Raw genomic sequence first — 20,054 nt, forward strand, 5'->3', positions numbered from 1 at the left:
TTTCTGCAAAGCTGCATGAAATAGCATGGACTGTAAAAAAATGCTTTACAAATAAGCATGTAAGGGACTTAAAGTAGAAGTCTGTGGACACTGTAAATGTAAAAAATAATGTAAATGCCATTTCGATAACATAGCCATAAGAAGATTATACATGTTGACCTAATGCCAAAGAACTGCTAACACTGCCTGTGTGAAGCTAAATCTGATGCAGTCATTCCTTATTAATAATTTAATAAATATTAATTGTTATTTATATAGAATTAAAATATGTTATTATTACAATAATATACAATAATACATTTTGTACCATAACAAAATATCTCAAATAAATTTAACATCAACAATAACAGCTTTTCATGAATTTATTATAATGCCATGTATTATCAATTACTACTACAAACTATTTTTTTTATAACTACTACCTAGCATCCACATAAATTTACAATACATTTATTTTATTTTATTATTATATCACTCAAAAACAGTGATAAACAGCCATATTTAAATATTTAACAAAAAAAATTATATATATATATATATATATATATATATATATATATATATATATATATATATATATATATATATATATATATATATATATAGTATTAATATACTAATACAAATAATATATTAAATATGGAAGCCCATTTCCACCGCAAGATAAAAATTAAATATGGAAGCCATCAAAGGATAAAAAAAAAAAAAAATAAAAGTAATTATGATGACTTTTTATCTCACAATGCAGACTTGAAATCATAAATAAAGTCAGAATTGAGAGATATAATCTCAGAATTTAGACTTTTTTTCTTGCAATTCTGAGTTTACATATCACAATTCTACATTTATATCACACAATTCCAATTTTTCTGAAAACATTCAAATTGAGAGAAATAGAGTTGCAAGAACAAAAGTCTTAATTGTGAGATAAAAGTTGCATATATGAAAATATGAAAATGTCTAAAAACGATACTGAAGAAGAATAAATACTATTTAACATGAATGTAAGTTGCAGATTTCTGCTTTAAATCATCCTGGATGCTTCGCTCAACACTCCACAGACTTCCATTCTAAATGAATTAATGCACATGTTTTAAGCTGTGAGTTTAAGCTGTATTGAATCCCAAACAACCCTTTAAGGCACTGGATTTGTGAAAGATAAAATGTCATGAAGACTGTAGCTTTCTTTGATTTGACATTTGAATGTTTTCTTTCCTCCGGAGCTCCTCGCCTCACTATATCCGCTCACACCACAGAAGAGATAAAAGCTTTTTTAAGACAGGTCGTTTTCATTTAATGGTCTTCCTGTATTATCTGTGTGTTAAGTGTGTCTAAAAGTGATGGCGAAGTGGGCATGTGTTAATGGTGTATGAGTTTAGCAATTAAACTGTTGCTTTTTACAACATCCTGTTGAATTTACTTGGTCAAACACACACATGCTGTACATTTGTCCACACATAAGAGGTGTGGGTGGGAATTAAAGACACCGGCATTAGTCACAGGCCAGCTTTATGTGTTTAGAAAGCATCGTCCCCACATCTTTAAGGAGAGAAATAAAGAGAAATAATCCAGGCAGTCCAATGACTATTCATCAGATCTGTGGTGTGGAACAGACCTCTACTCTGCCTACATTATTCAGTGCAGACGATGGGCCATTTGTCTGGACCCACCACTCAGAAGATTTTCATCTGAGGAACATTATTTCATCTCCTCAGAGGTAGTGAGCTGAAGAACTGCAGCTCGCTCAAGTGGATCCTACAAGAGGCTCTGAACATTAGTGTGTCTGAGTGTGAACGTGTGGAAATGCTTCCCATTCCTATCAAGACTGTACTGTGTATAGAGAGAGAGAGAGAGAGAGAGAGAGAGAGAGAGAGAGATTTGTATAAATCAAGAACATAATGTAGTATACCGTATAAGACACCAATGTTCAAAAAACCTAAAAATAAAAATAAATAAATGAAAGTGAAATAAAATGTGTATTATTATTGAATAACAATATTCAATAATAACAACAATATTTCATTTAAATGTGTAATGTAAAATATTGTTAAATAATATTTAATAATAATTTATTTATATAAATCAAAGTAAATAATAATTTTAAATTACTAGTATAGTTAAGATTATTATTATGTTATTTTTATTAGTCATTTAAAGCATTGTTTTATATAATAATGTATATAGTATAATATAAGTATAATGTAATATAATACATGTATATATATATATATATATATATATATATATATATATATATATATATATATATATATATATATACAGTAGGTGGCCATCCTATCTGGGGCTTACCGCCGCGTGTACCGCCGCGGTGGTAACTGTAATTCAGTCGCGTGTTAAAATCATTCGCGAAACTACCGCCAGGTGGCGCAAAGGGACGGATTGCGAAATGAATGTAACTGTGAAGTGAGATAAAAGAAGGAAGTAAAACAACAATAACATTATGATATAACACTGTAACATTTAAAAAAAAAAAAATTTTTTTACAATTTGTTAATTTTTAAAATGTAGGATAGTCTTAGGCTAGAGTCTACTAAACAAAAATTAAAAGAAGACCTTAACACAAAGGATCATATGCATGCTATTTTTATTAAACAGTAAATAAATACAAGGCCTATATATATATATATATATATATATATATATATATATATATATATATATATATTTATATATATATATATATATATATATATATAATTTTTTTTGTTAAATATTTAAATATGGCTGTTTATCACTGTTTTTGAGTGATATAATAATAAAATAAAATAAATGTATTGTAAATTTATGTGGATGCTAGGTAGTAGTTATAAAAAAAATAGTTTGTAGTAGTAATTGATAATACATGGCATTATAATAAATTCATGAAAAGCTGTTAAGCTAAATGTTTTAATTTCATTTTCATTTCGGTTCATTCTTGGTTTAAAAAAATCTTCAGGTTCCATATGCAGAGCGAAATGGGAACGTTCCAGCATTTAGCAATAATTAGTATTAACTCTGTTGTTATTCTTGATTTTTCAAACTACCAGCATTTTTGAATTATGCCTTATGTGTGACCAAAAATTAAGTATTATTTGTTTCAGCTGCTTGAGCGTGCTGGTGCCTCGCGCACATATTCACTGGAAACAGCAGTCTTTCACCAGACATTCGGCGTGAGCACTTTGACATTGTTAATTATGATTTTTTTTTTTTTTTTGCTCGATACTGAAACCCACACAGCCTATTTGCCTCATGAATAATAGTTAAGCTTCAAATGGGCAACATCACAACTATGGAAACGTTTGATTTCTCCCGATTGAGAAAGCCAAACCTTACCTTATGCTTAGCTTTAAATTATTATTATTTTGTTTTTTTTTGTTTTATTACTAAGCTTATATTATTATATACTGCAATTATATTTATCCATTAGAATTATATATTTTTAATTATTGTTTTGTTCTGATAAATTTGTTAAATTTAAAGGATTTGTTGTAAAAAAAATTCTTATAGCCTATTTTTTTCCTCTCACAAACTCTGATTTATTTTTTAGCGTGTAAAAAAAACATGCAGCAAACGAAAATAGGTGATTGATCCGTTAAAATGAAACCTATACACGACTCATATTTTTTTTCCTCTGACAAACTTTATTTAATTTTTAGCGTGTTTAAAAAATAAAAAAATAAAGAAAACATTCAGCAAATGAAAATAGGCGATTAATCCGTTAAAATGTGTTAAAAATGTGTTACTCTTGGTTAACAGTATTTATAATTATTTTACTTCAGAACAGAGCCTGGGACTAATCTAGGTTATCCATGTTTTTTTTTTTTTTTCCATTGCATCTGAAAATGACTTTGTTCATTACATTCACTTCACGTGATCTGGTGCAGATCAGCCTCCCGCAAAACTCAGCTGTGGACGATTTAAAAATGTTTGATATAAAGCAGTGGTTCTCTACCTGTAGCCCGTGACGAATTCAAATGAGGCCCGAACCACATGCTGAAATTTATTTATTTTTTTTATAATTTTCTAAAATTGTATTATTTACATCAATTAAAAAAAATTATGCTACTAATGAAATATAAGCTATATCCTAATGTTTTTATGTGATTTTTTTTTTCTTCATATATTATTTTCAGACATGAGCACTGGCATAAGCATTTAACGAACACATACAAGCGCGCACTTTGGCAGAATTCAATTCAAATAGTCATCAACAGCCATTAGGTAAAATGCCTTTAAGGTAAAATTGCGCATCAGAATGGACACATTTGTTTTTTAAGGGAGAAAAAAAAGAAATTAAAAAAATGCCAGCGAATGAACATGTACAAACTGTGAATAGTCGCAGTATCAGTATTGAAGGAGAAGTGCTGGATTTTCGTTTTTTTTTTTTTTTTTTTGCCCCGCAACTCACTTGAAGAAGTTCAGATAAATGGAAACACCATACACTATGTAAAAATCCTTATCGTCATTGGAGAGTGTGTGCCGAGGCTCTGAGCAGACGACCGCACGGACAGGAGCGCGTGGTCAGTAGGCTTCAAAAGCAAAATTGCACATGTGCAGGCAGAGTGAAGAAGCTCATTGCTACTCAAACCTGTGCAATCCGTCAGTAAAAGAATATAAAGACAGTCAGATATGCAATAATTATGGGCAATTACAGAGCGGACCATCAGCCTGCGCATTCAGAAGTATCAATTAAAGAAGTCTGCGTCCGCGCTGGCCGTGTCTACATCCAGATTGCTCATGCGGAAAGTATAACACAGGCGTTACAATCGCAACTTCTTTGTGTTATTGCTTTCAAGCTGAATCTCACAAAATTGGTCAGCTCCCGACAGCATCAGGTGTTTTATTTATGGGGAGTAGAATTGTTTATTTCAATGAATGTGATAGATTATATATCATAATAGTTAGGCTATAATATTATAAATCAGGTTGGTTTGTATTGCTGACGTAATATGTAAATTATATGCGTAGACTTGCACTTAGACCATAGTGCGGCCCGCTGGAAAAAAAGGTTGAGAACCACTGATATAAAGGTTGCTGTCCCATTTTATACAGGAATTGTTCATTTTAAAAAAATCTAATTATATTGTTAGTTCTAATTATATTGTTAACACAAGTTCATTTAGAATTTTTTTTTTTACTTATAAACTCCTTGAGAATTTAAAGTTAGTTTAATAGTATTTAAATTCAAGTTTAAAAAAGGTTTAAATTGCTTAAATTATTTTTTATTAATTAATAATATGTTATCATGTTTGTTCTTGTAAAAAATACGTGTTTATTCTTTTGGAAAACAAGGGAAAAAATAAGGGACAATCCGAATATTTGTTTTGCTTTACCTATTTATGTAAGCTACAATTATTCAAATAATAATAATAATAAAATAATGTCATTAAAAAAATACCATTGGCCTGAGTAATTTTGACCATTATAGAATTGTGACTTTAAAGATTAGTCATTTAGGTGGTAAAAATACTGTGAAATTAATAATGGCATAACATTTTAGAAATTAACAATGGCATTTTAGAGCAACCAAAGGTTTATGAAACATTAGCCAATAAAGCATTTTTTTAAACAACGGAACTTAAAGTTGTGAACTAAAATATTATTTCAACCATACAGTGTGAATAAATCATTTTCCTGCCTTGCTAAATGTTGGGCTCATGCAGGGCCGGCGCGTGCCTATAGGCGAACTAGGCAGCTCAGCCAGGGCGGAGAGAGAGAAGGCGAGAGAGAGAGAGAATTATTAATTTATTTGTTTGTTTCACATTAGGTATAAATAAAATAAAAGCTAATAATATTAAATAAAATATATAAATAAAATAAATAAAAAATAAAATAAATAAAAAAATAAAATAAAAATAAATAAAAAAACGTTAAATTTCGAATAAAAATTCCCGCACGGCAGCGCCCTTTTATTAGGTCTATATGCAAAATACTTTAATGTATATTCAAAAATGTCAAACCGAATACATTTATCTGGTCATGAGTAATCGCCTCCGTGGAAGAGCGCTTTTCGCTGCTTAGAGACAATGGGCGCGTATTTGGATTTTTAGATGACATCGCATCTCTCAAAGAAAAGGAGAATAGAATAGCCTTCAGGATTGCTTAAGACTGGAAAAGGAGATTCGCGGATGTTGATGGGCATGAATAGTTTGAAGAGCTGACTGCTTTGGGCAGACGCCTGGTTGCTGGATCTAAACCACTGGATGCGCTATAATTCATCTGTGAAAAAGGGATGGAAAACAATTTTCCAAATGTTTTTGTAGCATTGAGAGTGGTTCCCACTCTCCCTGTCACTGTGAGCTATGGAGAACGCAGTTTCTCAAAGCTTAAACTGATAAAAATGATTTCTGAAGTACAAGTTAAACTCGAGGACGCAATCAAAGCGTTTGCCGCTGCGAAAGCCCGACGCGCACGCTTCTGAAATGAAGGTGTGTGAATGTGTGTATCAGTCAAGAAAACAACCGAAAACTCCAGTTTTGTGAGCTAAAAAGTTGAGTGCACATGTTTAGTTTTATTTTGTACACTATCTATTAGCCTATAAAACAGAATTTATACTTAGCTGTTGCATTGTGTAGGCTACCCTTTTCACCTTTTTGCAGAATGAAAAAATTAAAAACTCTGAAAACATGCTTGCACGTTTTTATTTTAGTGTAATTTCATAGATTAAAAAAAATTGTTTACATGCATCTTAAGGATCCCTAATTGTGAATGTGAGGGGGGCGGCACGATCGTGCTCTGCCTATAGCGGCATTTAAGCCTGCGCTGGCCCTGGGCTCATGATCAATAAGTTGTATTGGCCTCAATCTGATTCAGTAAAGTCAAACCGCAGACAGTGAAGCCTTGAGACCCGTGCGCTGTGAGGCGGGAACAGAGGATTCCGCTTGGTCTTAAAGCCTCCCTCAAACATCCACGATCACAAATAACAATGGTTTTCGTAAAATAATGATTAATTATTTATTGATGATTTGTTATTATCATTATGGTCTTGTGAAAATAATAATATGGGCTGCGAGAAAATTATGAATACAAAGAGTACTACTTCTGAGTGAAAGCATGTTTCAGCCCAGTAACACACCGTTCCTCAGAGCCAAAACACAGACCAAATTCTGTTCAGCTGGAGGGGGTTGGGTTTTGGGTAGTTATTCATGGATTGTGGGGGTCCAGATAAAAGTGTGAATTGCTCTTTCATATGGACAGAGGCTTTCACTTGCTGAACCGGTTTATATACGACTATTGTTTTGGCTATATTCACAGTGCTGGCTCTCTCCGACGAGAGAAATGCAACATTCACACATTACACTATTCCTTTTCGTCTAAAAACATTTCAAGCTTTCTGTAGATATATTTTTAATGTACCTATGTGAGACACAACGATATTATGTTAATTAAAAAAATATACATTCATTATCATGAAAAATTAAAGTGATGAGACGGCGCCTCCCTGTCATCAATGCACATTAATAATTTTTGCACAAACACTTGAATATGAGCTTCTTATCACGAGTAAAATTCATGCCAACAGCCAACATATTTAGCTTGATCAGAAGGTTGACTGCAAGAGTACAGCGGGATGTTAAGAGTTTGTCTGTTTCTTTTACTGATTATTTTTGGGTTACAGCATGATTTAAACAGATTCACACTCAATCGCTTTCGCAATAATGCGTTCAAACAAATGTAATCTTACAGTGCTACATTATCAGCATGCTATCTGATTTTGAAATATTGAAGTTAATCGATGCTGACAAAAATATACTGTTATTTTCATCACAAACAAAATTTTCACAGTAGAAAGCAGCAATTAAAGATGTAATGCTTACAATGTTATTAGTTTGGCATGTGATATAGGGAAAAAAGTTTACACAAAATAGCTTAAGCCACTTTGAAACTCTCCTGTTATTTTTTTATTATTATTATTTTATATGCTATGTTATGTTTCTGGTATCAGAGCGCGTGGAGGGGAAGTTGTTGCTTCTCACAGACTCTGCTGCGAGTGAGAGAGATGTTTCACCCGACAAAATGAAGACGACCGCGGCTGCACAAGCACAGCACATCCGCCGAAAATCAACCTGCAGCAATGCTCGTTCATCGACTCGCCGAGCTTTACTTTTGTAGGTCGCATCATGGCAGTAAATAATTCGATAATATGACCATGCAGTCAATACAGATATTTAATAAAAACATGAAAACAAGCAGGGCTGTAAAATAAAACAATAAAAAACGCATGCCAGGTCTACACCGGACACGAGTAGAACGATCCAACAAAAGACAGCAGAACACAGTGACGGATACACTGGACTCGATCCCCATCAGTGAACTGATGCTCATTCTGTTTATGATGAAATGTTCTGACACTGCATTCAGATGATTTGACACTATAGTGTGATGTCATCAAGTTTAGACACACTTTTCGCTGTGGGGCACAGATGACAAGTCGTGGGCCTAATGGTTAGAGAGTCGGACTCCCAATCGAAAGGTAATTGTGGGTGGGGGGAGTGCATGTACAGTTCTCTCTCCACCTTCAATACCACGACTTAGGTGCCCTTGAGCAAGGCATCGAACCCCCAACTGCTCCCCGGGCGCCGCAGCATAAATGGCTGCCCACTGCTCCGGGTGTGTGTTCACAGTGTGTGTGTGTGTTCACTGCTCTGTGTGTGTGCACTTTGGATGGGTTAAATGCAGAGCACAAATTCTGAGTATGGGTCACCATACTTGGCTGAATGTCACGTCACTTTCACTTTCAACTCTCGCGTGACGCGTCTGGTGTAGACACAGACAGTGGCTGTGTCCAAATTCAGGATCTGCATGCTCCTTAGGATCCTTCCTACCAGGTTGAAGGAGGAGGGGTCCTCCGACGACCGCGAAACCTGGAAGTCGGTGTTTGTGAATTTGGACAGCCTACCCTTCTTTCAGTTCCCTCCCTTACCCGTTGCTCATATCCTGTCGCCTAGCAACCGTGACAGCGCAAGAAGTGGGAAAATGGACAAACAAAGTTATTCTCCTCATTTTAAATCTTTTTGAAGAAATAAAGCAATTAAATAAATCAAATACTTTCTTTGCTCGTTGTCGGAGAGTTTTTTTTATATCAGACTACAAGACATATCCAGGTAAGCCATTATAGCCTATTTTCATTTATGTTTTAAAACAAAATGCCTAACTAGACAACCACTGAAAAAATATATTTTTTTGAAAAGCCAGTTTTTAAAAAACGTACTCCTCTCCCACTCCGCTACCGCTCGCTTCGTCCGCCATTACGCTCTGCCGAAAAGAATTATGGGATAGGTAGGACGGGAAAGGATCCACCACACCCATCCTTCCAATTCGGGGAAAAGGAGGACGTATTTGTGGGCCGCATTTGAAGGATCCTACGAATTTGGACAGCCTTCGTCGCGGCGCTGTGACGTAACATCCTTCAAATGAGTACTCCGAAGGATGCAGACCCTGAATTTGGACACAGCCAGTGACTGCTCTATTTACAAATAAGTTCTATAAGAAAAAAAAAAAATATCTAAACCAGTGGCATAACGAGATGGATATCTAAACTAGAAAAAATATTAACAGGTCCTCCGTCCATGACACTGACTTACTGCGGAGCTGCAGTTTTAATCTGAGCAGCTCTTAAAGCTGAGTGGATGGTTAGATACATGATGGGCTAAATAGCATAGCATCTTTCCAGCATTAAGGTAATAACAGTACAGTTTTTTTATCATCTTGTTGCAGTTATAAATTTGACTGCTAAATGAATGATAAAGAACTATATTAAAACTTGTTTTGTAAAATTCCTTCGTCATTTGAATATTGATTTAAAAATCGGTTTAAATCATAAATCAGATTTTTTTTTTCTAAAATTAAAAAAAAAAACAGGGATTTTTTTTTAGGCCATATGATATTACCCTACTTTAAAAACAAGTAAAGAAGGTTCCCTTTAAAATTACTTTAGTTGTCAATTACTAAAGCTTTTTTTTTACTTCGTGTGAATGTTGTTGATTATAATGAGAGAACTAATGAGAGTTTAATTGTGAGGATGTTTTATTAATTCTTTAGAGTTTCAAAGATTTAATCGTGCCGGTTTAATTTTATTCGTTTCTTGTTTTAGGCAAATTAGGCCTAAATAACGGGAACGACATTATACAGTGCTTCACATTTAAACATGCAACAATTTCTTAATCAGTTTACGGACAAATGTCTTTTCCCCAATAAGTTAAAGGACAGGTAACGAATAACAAAAATGCATGTTGTTTTATTAACTCTCTGGAGTCGATTAACGCGGATACGCGTTAGGAGTCATTTTCTCCTGATAACCCCGAAAAGAACTTAAATTACACTTTCAGTTTTAACCGTACAGATAAGAGCAATACATCAATCGAATCTGTAAAGGGTCTACTTTTTTTGGATACAGACATAATAACAACAAAACTTTGTGCACTTATAAAATAAAGATAACAAACAAGGTGTGCTGTCTGCAGCCTTTGTCTGCGCTGATCTTCATTCACAAACACGTCATTAAAATGAACTGTAACTCCGTGAATACTCAACGAAAATACATGAGAGAGATATCTATAGAAAGCTTGACATGTTTACTTTTAAACTAAACAAGTGCCGCCGAAAACAGATATTCTGTGATAAAGTAATCCTTATATTGACATTTTGCATATTAATCCATGTAGCCAACCCCCCTAAAATAGGCTACCACTTTTAATGCTCCAATGCAAAGTAAACCAAAATTTCTTTTGAATAATATAACGCATAATATAATATAAATAATACTGCACACCTTTTAAATGTGTCAAATCTAAAATATGGTTTAATACCATGTAGATTAGAGAAAATATAATCACAGGTTCAGGCACAGGCTTGACATCCTGCTTGAATTCGTTCTAAGAAATGCACATAACCAGTACCAAAACCTTCAACTTCAATAAGTACCAAACTTTCGTTTGTGGATATTAAATAATAAATATTAAATATTTTAACTACAGTGTTTTTCTTTCATTTTCCCTGACTGAAGCCATCAAATCTAACACATCAGTGAGGCAAAACTGACGTCTATTAGCGATAATGTGCTTTGATGCGTAAAAGGGCCTTTTGGATGTCTACTTAGTGTAATAACTCCTATAGTCTTACCTTAACCTATAATGCCTTTTTGGCATTTTTAGATATGAATAAAGACATTACACGCTCCTTTTCTAAGCCTGTTGTCCTTGTAGGGATGTAATGAGGTGTGTTCACATTTAGTGCTGCTATTCTTAGAGCGCCTGAAGCCATCAGAGAAACCCATCCACCAACCGACTGCTGAAAATTTCACACCCATTCCCCACAAGCAGGACTTTGTATTTCTATATGTGCCGCTGTAGTTATTGGCCAGTGTCCAGTTCGCCGAATAAAACTTTCTTGGACTTGTGTGGACAAATGAGCTAATCATAATTTGAGGTTTACGGCCATAAAGTTCAGAATGAGGCACGCAGAGCGGTGCTGAGGAAGCTACTTTGAAACTGCAACCAAGCTAAAATCTGCTCATAATTTACAACAGCTCAACTACACTGACAGTCAAACCAATATTTGATTTATTCTTTTAAAGTAGTTTCCCTATAAGTTACATTAAAGTTCATGATTACTGAATAAGGATGCTTAAAAATAATTTCATAAAAACTTAGCATTTAAGAAACCTGGCTACTGCTAAATGCAGTATGGAGTGTTGTAGAGAGAAATGTTCAGTGTAATGCAGCAAAAGAGAGTGTGTGTGAGCAGCCGATTCATCCGACAGGAATGATAAATGATCTAGATGACTGAGACAGCTGATATTATTACAGCTAATGAGTCACTTCAAGTGGTCATTACTAAGGTGTGATCAGTCTCTCTCTCTCTCTCTCCATCCATCTCCATCTGTCTATCCCTCTCTCCATCTTTCCGTCTCAACAGCAGTCATTCATAACCACCTCTGCTGTATCACACTAAACACTGCGTTCAGAGTGGCTTCTTCATAAATGACCTTTGTGGCTGTATTCATTCAGCAGATGAGACTTCACCCTTGATAATGCAACTAGCACCTATACCATTACAGGACAGTGTGCATGTACAGTGAGGTTTCATAGTGCTCTGATGCTGTTTGCCAACATAATCACAATTTTATTCGTCTTTAAACTGTTTACAGTGTTTATATTCCATTTGAGATGATATGTTGTTTTATTGCTTTTATTAACTCTCCTAGATTCAGGCTCGCTTGTAAAATTGCATGTCAAATCATATGTGTATATATATGGTTTGACATACAATGTGAAATATAATATTGTTATGATATCAAGAGAATGGCAGTGTGGACTATGCAGATATGTGGAGAAATTATAACTGATTCACGTATAATTTCACAATTATAAACATCATTTTTGCAACTGTACAATGAAACAAAATATCCATATTTTCTTTTCTCAGTTTGAATTGCAAATATAGTGTTTTTGTCATAGAAAAAAATGCACTAAATTACATCTGAATTCTATGCAAGTAAACCTGAGTAAAATTCAACTGCACTTTTAAAAAATATGATATAAATAGTTTCAAGAAACTATGATGGTTCAAACAATGAAGTAGAGAAATTGTACCAGATACACACGATTTTACAATTAAAAACACTTTTTAGCAACCGTGCAAAGACTTTTTTTTTAAAGTTATAAGTTTAAACAGAAAAAAATTATGTTTTTAAATTGTAGGTGTCAGAGAGAAAGAAAAAAAACACTTAATTACAACTGATTTTTGTGCTAGAAAACCTGATCATCAACATAACTGGATTTAAAAAAATGCTACAAATATTTTAGTTCAGAAACTGTATAAAAAAAAATATATTAAAAAAAACCAAGAACACTATGAAGGTGCGAACTGTTAAATGATATGATTTTAAAATGAAAAACATTGACACTTTTTTCTTTTTAAAGAACTTTGAACTGAAAAAATAGTGTTTCAATTGTAGGTGCAAAAAAGGTCTTTTTAAGACATGTTGGCTTGCCTCTTGAGTATAGAGTAAATGCATTGTTTGATACCTGGTGGCAGGTAAAGTGCTGACTCGCGTGAAGAAAACTGAAGGTTCAACGTCGACTCTGACTCCTAGACTGAGCTCGCGGTAGTAGCCTTCCACCTGACCGGCTCCTCCGCTGTATTTAAAGGTCAACACAGCCTCCAGCGTCTACAGTGAGACAGACAGACAGACAGAATAAAACACATCAGTAACTGAAACATGAATCATGGATCTTAAACAAAGACCAATTCATTTACAACTGAAAAAAATCCCAAATCTTAAATGGCTGCTCATAATCAGCTTATGATCACTTTAACATTGAAAACTGTTATTGTTTACTCATATCTCACATCATTCCAAACTCTTCATGCCAGTCTTTTTCATTCCATGAAAGCATGTAGAGGCCTGTGTGGTTGTTGAAGAATAACATGAAAGCGCCATAAAAGCACTGTAATAAGTAAAGTCCCTGAATCTTGTGCCCTGTCCCCAGTCATTTGATAGCTTTGTATGAGTAACCCAAACAAGATGTTATGACTTCAAAAGACCTGAAGTATAGTGCACAGGTCATATGAAATACTGTTTGGCACTTTTATGATGTTTTTTGTCCTTTATGGAGCTTGAATGCCACTGATCACTTTCTGCTTTAGTTGTACTGAAGAAAGCAGCTATGATTCTTACTTTATGTTCCACAAAAGAAAGAAAGTCTGGTTTGAAGGGTGAATAAATCATAGCAAAATTCTTCATTTTCATTGCTAAATGAAAAGTACTAAAAAAAAAACTAAAAAAAAAAAGGTAATTACAACTTTTTCCCTCAATGTCTGAATTGCAAGATATTATAAACTTAGAACTGTGAGATATAAACCTTTTTTTTTCTTTTACATTTTCTCTCACAATTCTGAGTTTACATTTTACAATTATGTTTGTTGTTGTTTGTTTGTTTCTGCCATGGAATAAAAGAATGAATAAAATAGGTCATTGCGACCTCTCAATTCTCTCACAATTCCTGAGTTTTTATCTAGATGGCTAGAACGAAGATAAATATTAGCAGAAAAAAAGAACAAAAGATTTAAACTGTGTGGAAAAAAAAACAGAGGAAGTTGTTGAATGGAGTAACTGCAGAAAGAGAAGAAGCTGAGTCAGTCCTGGGGCTGAGAGAAACTGTGTGTGTGTGTGTGTGTGTGTGTGTGTGAGAGAGAGAGAGAGAGAGAGAGAGAGAGAGAGAGAGAGAGAGAGAGAAGAGAGAGAGAGAGAGAGAGAGAGAGAGAGAGAGAGAGAGAGAGAGAAAGAGAGAGGGAGAGAGAGAGAGAGATCTTGGCTTTCTCTGCTCAACTGCATATAGCCAGAACTACAGATTCTTTCAGAACAAACTTTCCCATTTTCTCCATGTCTCTGTAATCTCTGTAATCTACTTAAAAGGGGGAGCATCATGTAAACATTATTTAAAATAGTGCATTTCCTGTTTAAAAAGCAACAGCAAAACCTTTTAAAATTCCATCATCGCTGTCACTCATCTTGCCTCATCTTAGCAGACCTCACCAGAGCAAACAGTTTAAAATAAAGTGCCATCTCATCACGCAAATGGAGCTCAAAAGTGCAATCGCTGTGCAAAAACCATCAAAACAGAAAACTGCTTTCATGTAGATACACCATCAGACTTCTCAAGTATTGGATTCTGGTCCACTCTGTCACGCATTCTGACAATAACCAACCCAATAAAACATGTAAAAGCAGTCAAACATGTTTTAAGCATGTTTTTAAACATGTTCTCTGAAGGGGCTAAACATGAATGAGTGGATGAATGAATGAACAGACGAAACAAATAAATGAATAAATAAAATGAAGAAGTTGTAAATAATAATATTTCTCAATATTACTGTTTGTACTGCATTTTTTATCAAATTAAAGCACCTTTGATGAGCAGTTCCTTAAAAAAAAAAAAAAAAAATTAACAATGGTAGTGTATAAAGAATAATTAAGAAAATTAATTAATGACCGGAAAACCAAATGTTAAAATTAATAAGTGAACACTGAACATATAAGTGAATAAAAATTGATGAACAAACAAACATCTCAACAAAACAATATAGAGTATAGATAATAATGAATGAGAAAATAAAGGACACGCGTATTAAAAAATATAAGTGAATGAATAAACAATTAAGAGAACTATGCAAGAGAACAAATATAGTTTGCACTTTATAGGGAAAACAATGAATTAAATTAACAGATGGACATAAACAGTAAAATATAAAGGTATACAGTATAGAGATGTATCCATTTTATCTACCACCCAAAACAAAAAGCTGACTGATGAAATCCTGTGCACAGAAATGGCATAAAACAAGCCAGCCTGGAGCGTGCCATTTTGTGGAATCTCATCATTTTTGTGTAAATAACCATTTATAGGGGCTAGTTTCACAGATTCATGTCCATACATATGAGAGGTAAAACAGGAACATCACAATCTCAGGGTGGCAGATGTTTTCCAGCAGGACTTGATCTTAAGAGAATTTCTTAAATGAGGGGATGACACCATCACTTCTGAGTCAGAGAAGATGAGGAGGCAACAAAACTATAGAACGAGGAAGAACAGAAGACAAAGATACAACCCGAATTCCGGAAAAGTTGGGACGTTTTTTAAATTTTAATAAAATGAAAACTAAAGGAATTTCAAATCACATGAGCCAATATTTTATTCACAATAGAACATAGATAACGTAGCAAATGTTTAAACTGAGAAAGTTTACACTTTTATCCACTTAATTAGCTCATTTGAAATTTAATGCCCAGGAATACTTTCAGAAACTACTGTCGGTAAACACAATCCGCCGTGCCATCAGCAGATGCCAACTAAAGCTCTATCATGCAAAAAGGAAGCCATATGTGAACATGGTCCAGAAGCGCCGTCGTGTCCTGTGGGCCAAGGCTCATTTAAAATGGACTATTTCAAAGTGGAATAGTGTTTTATGGTCAGACGAGTCCAAATTTGACATTCTTGTTGGAAATCACGGACGCCGTGTCCTCCGGGCTAAAGAGGAGGGAGACCTTCCAGCATGTTATCAGCATTCAGTTCAAAAGCCAGCATCTCTGATGGTATGGGGGTGCATAAGTGCATACGGTATGGGCAGCTTGCATGTTTTGGAAGGCTCTGTGAATGCTGAAAGGTATATAAAGGTTTTAGAGCAACATATGCTTCCCTCCAAACAACGTCTATTTCAGGGAAGGCCTTGTTTATTTCAGCAGGACAATGCAAAACCACATACTGCAGCTATAACAACAGCATGGCTTCGTCGTAGAAGAGTCCGGGTGCTTACCTGGCCTGCCTGCAGTCCAGATCTTTCACCTATAGAGAACATTTGGCGCATCATTAAACAAAAAATACGTCAAAGACGACCACGAACTCTTCAGCAGCTGGAAATCTATATAAGGCAAGAATGGGACCAAATTCCAACAGCAAAACTCCAGCAACTCATAGTCTCAATGCCCAGACGTCTTCAAACTGTTTTGAAAAGAAAAGGAGATGCTACACCATGGTAAACATGCCCCGTCCCAACTATTTGAGACCTGTAGCAGAAATCAAAATTGAAATGAACTCATTTTGGGCATAAAATTGTAAACTTTCTCAGTTTAAACATTTGCTATGTTATCTATGTTCTATTGTGAATAAAATATTGGCTCATGTGATTTGAAAGTCTTTTAGTTTTCATTTTATTAAAATTTAAAAAACGTCCCAACTTTTCCGGAATTCGGGTTGTAGAAAGAAAGAGATCTAAAGGGAAGACAGATCTCATTGGCCTCATTATTCTGACGGCCTCCCGCCTCCCACGCCCTGCGCAGACCTCTGGCTCTGAGAGAACAGAAAAAGAGTGTGTGTGTGTGTGTGTGTGTGTGTGTGTGTGTTATGCTTTCTAGCAAGAGAAACAGACACGCGAGTGTATGTGTATTTGGGTTTGTAGGGTTTTCCTGCAGGGCCCACTGGAGTCTTCCACATTCACCCTCCTGTTGTGTGAAACCTCACCCAGTTCAATCGTTATGCTCTACTGAGTGTGTGTTCACTGAGAGCTGCCGGCCTCCAGAGAGAAGCTATTTCAATCACACAGAGAGCTAAAGATAGAACAAACTATAAACTGAGTGAGAGAGAGAGAGAGATGTGCTGTCACAGTGAATTTAATAACCTACGGTCTGATCACCCGAGAGTTTCTATACTGACGCTGAAGAACTAATGAAGAAATAAAAGAATGAACAAAGAAATTAATGAATTATTTAAAATGCTTCAACTCTACAAATTAATGAACAAACAAACTATTGAAAGAACCATGAAATACATGAATGTACAATTGAAAAAATTGACAAATACAAATACATATATATGAATAACAATATAACTAACAAATGAATGAATAAATTAATCAGCAATCCAATAAATAAACAAATAAAATAATGATTCTAATTAATTACCAAACGAATAATAAATAAAATAACTAATGAACAAACTAACAAAAAAGAATGAACAAATAAAGACAATGAATGAAGGAATGAACAGATGAATGAATGAATTAATTAATCCATCAATCAATCAAAAAATTCTGAACTCAATAAAACAAAGAATGAATGAACAATACATGAACAAATAAGCAAACCAATAAGTTATAAAAAAATAATAATTATATAAAATAGAAGAATAGAATATGATTCAAACTAATGAATGTACAAATTAATTAACTGATGAATAAAATTTATGCAAAGCCAAACAAGTGAATCAACAAATAAGAAAAAAAAAATCATTTATAAACAGACTATACCTACTAAAATATGAATAAATAAACAAACAAAATATGACAAAAAAAGTAACATATCTCTGAATTAACAAGCAGATGTATGAATAAACAAATGAAGAGTTTGGTTCCAAAGTGCAATAAATCCATTTTGATTAATTGGAGTAAAATGTTGCATTAATTTGAGTAAAATAGGTTTTCTTTACCAAGAAAGTGGAAAGATTGAAAACCACTATTTTCTGTTTCAAACTTTCACATAGCATCTTTAGATTATAAAAATATTAGAAATTGTATTAATTTTTTCCCCAAAATGCAATAAATCCATGATACTTTTTTTTTCTCTCAAAATGCAATAAATCCATTGAATCAATATGAAAGTTATTTTTCATATTGAAACTGATGAAAATACACAACATAGTAAGTTGATCCACATATGACATCCTCTGAACTTGGACAGTACTAAACTTATAAACAGACAAAAATACATTCATCAACCATCGCTTCCAACATGAATTCAACAGGTCATCTTGTTAATGCTATAATTTAATTACAGCAATAAAGAAAATTTCATCATATAGATAAAGAACGTGAACAATATCGCATTAGAGCACAGAAATTCCAAAATGACATTTACCTTACATTAAACTTCCGAAAGTGCATTCATCTTTGCCATGTTACATTTATTCAGTTGATCAGTGCTATGTGCTGTATTAACAAAAACATAAATGGCATTAATAAAAACACTAACAAGCTAGGCAATATCGTGTTCATAATCGAATGTGATTCATCTAATGAATGTGATTATAGCGTAGCTTGTCAGTGATCTATGTACAATCACATGGTGATTTATCATGCAACCCCTGTTTGTTGATCACAAAGTAAAAAGTAGATGAGGAAAACTAGGGTGCCACCATTACTATCTAGAGTGCGTGAAATGGTGCGCTTTGATTGGCTGTTACTGTTTACAGTGCGTGGAATGGTAAGCTGTGAGTGGTTGAGCGGATATATGCATTCTGCAAAAAAGGGAGTAAATTGCATTTGTCGCGTTTTGGAAAAAAAGGGAGAAAACAAGACCTTTAACTCTGCGAAAATCACATTTTGCATAAAATGAACACGACTTTTCAATACTGACCAGATACAATACTGATTTTGGTGGAAACTTTTTTTTTTTGCGTTTATCACGTTTTAGAACCAAACTCTTCAAATAAACAAATGAGTGATTTAAACTCAATTAAAGAAATAATTAATAAATAAATACATGAATAAATGAACAAATGAGAGGATGAATGAACTAATGATTGAACTAACAAATAAATTAGAATAAACAAAAAAAGTAAATGAACAAACGAATGAATGAATGAATGAATGAATGAACACACATTAAACAAACATAAAACAAATACATAAAATAAGAGGCATCCATACAAGAACAGAGAATAACGAAAAAACAAGCAAATGAATGAACTGACATATATTTGAATGAGTGAAATAAGATGCAGTCAGACTCAGTAAAACGTAAATGAAACACCTAGATGTACTAAAACGAAATCGCGTTTTAAACAAGATCTCTAGGTTTTTTAAACATACAGCAAAGGCCTTCAGGGTGAAATGGATGAATGTTTCAGAGCTCCATTGAGAGGTGAAGGTGATCACTGCAGAATCACCTCAGAGTGTCAAACACTTTCAAACAGCCCTAATATCATAGCTGCACCACTGGAATATTAACTACAGAAATATTCTGTTCATGCGAACGCAGACATTCGTTTAACCTGTCTGAACGCCCGCTGCCCCTCAGTCATGTCCTAACGGTTATTAAGACCCCAGAGTTTTATGGCTTACAAGAGGAGGATGGGAAATCCAATACACTTCATAAAGATCTCTGACATTTTAATTTACATCCTCCTTACAGACCATTACTAGACAGAGAGAAAGAGAAAGAGAGTCCTAAATGCTTTTGCAATATTGTACTCCAATATTCGTGCTAATAAAGCAGCACTGAATTGAGATAAAAGAGAAAGTTAGATCTAGTCCAGGCCATATTTTAATGTGATGATGTCAATTTCATATAATAAAATTATAAAATGGATGGATTAATAAAATAATGATTCTAAATAATCTACAAATTAACAAACAACTGAATAACAACAAAAAAGAACAAACATGAAAACAAATAATTAAATAACCAAACTCATGAATGAATGAATGAATTTCGCACATTAATAAATGAACAAACACATATGAATGGATGATTAAATAAACAATGCTAACTCCAAATG

The 20,054-nt window shown here is 33.9% G+C and overlaps 1 protein-coding gene across 3 annotated transcripts in view; it reads right to left on the reverse strand.

Moving 5' to 3' along the window:
* The window catches only part of trappc9 (trafficking protein particle complex subunit 9), a 235,626-nt gene that overhangs the window by 88,770 nt on the left and 126,802 nt on the right, over positions 1–20,054 (reverse strand). For all 3 annotated transcript variants that reach the window (XM_059509121.1, XM_059509119.1, XM_059509120.1), the window contains one exon: positions 13,029–13,171. In XM_059509121.1, coding sequence (XP_059365104.1) covers positions 13,029–13,171 — 143 coding nt within the window. The remainder of the gene's footprint in view (positions 1–13,028; positions 13,172–20,054) is intronic.

Source organism: Carassius carassius, chromosome 25, assembly GCF_963082965.1.
Source record: "Carassius carassius chromosome 25, fCarCar2.1, whole genome shotgun sequence".
NCBI classification, from domain to species: domain Eukaryota; kingdom Metazoa; phylum Chordata; class Actinopteri; order Cypriniformes; family Cyprinidae; genus Carassius; species Carassius carassius.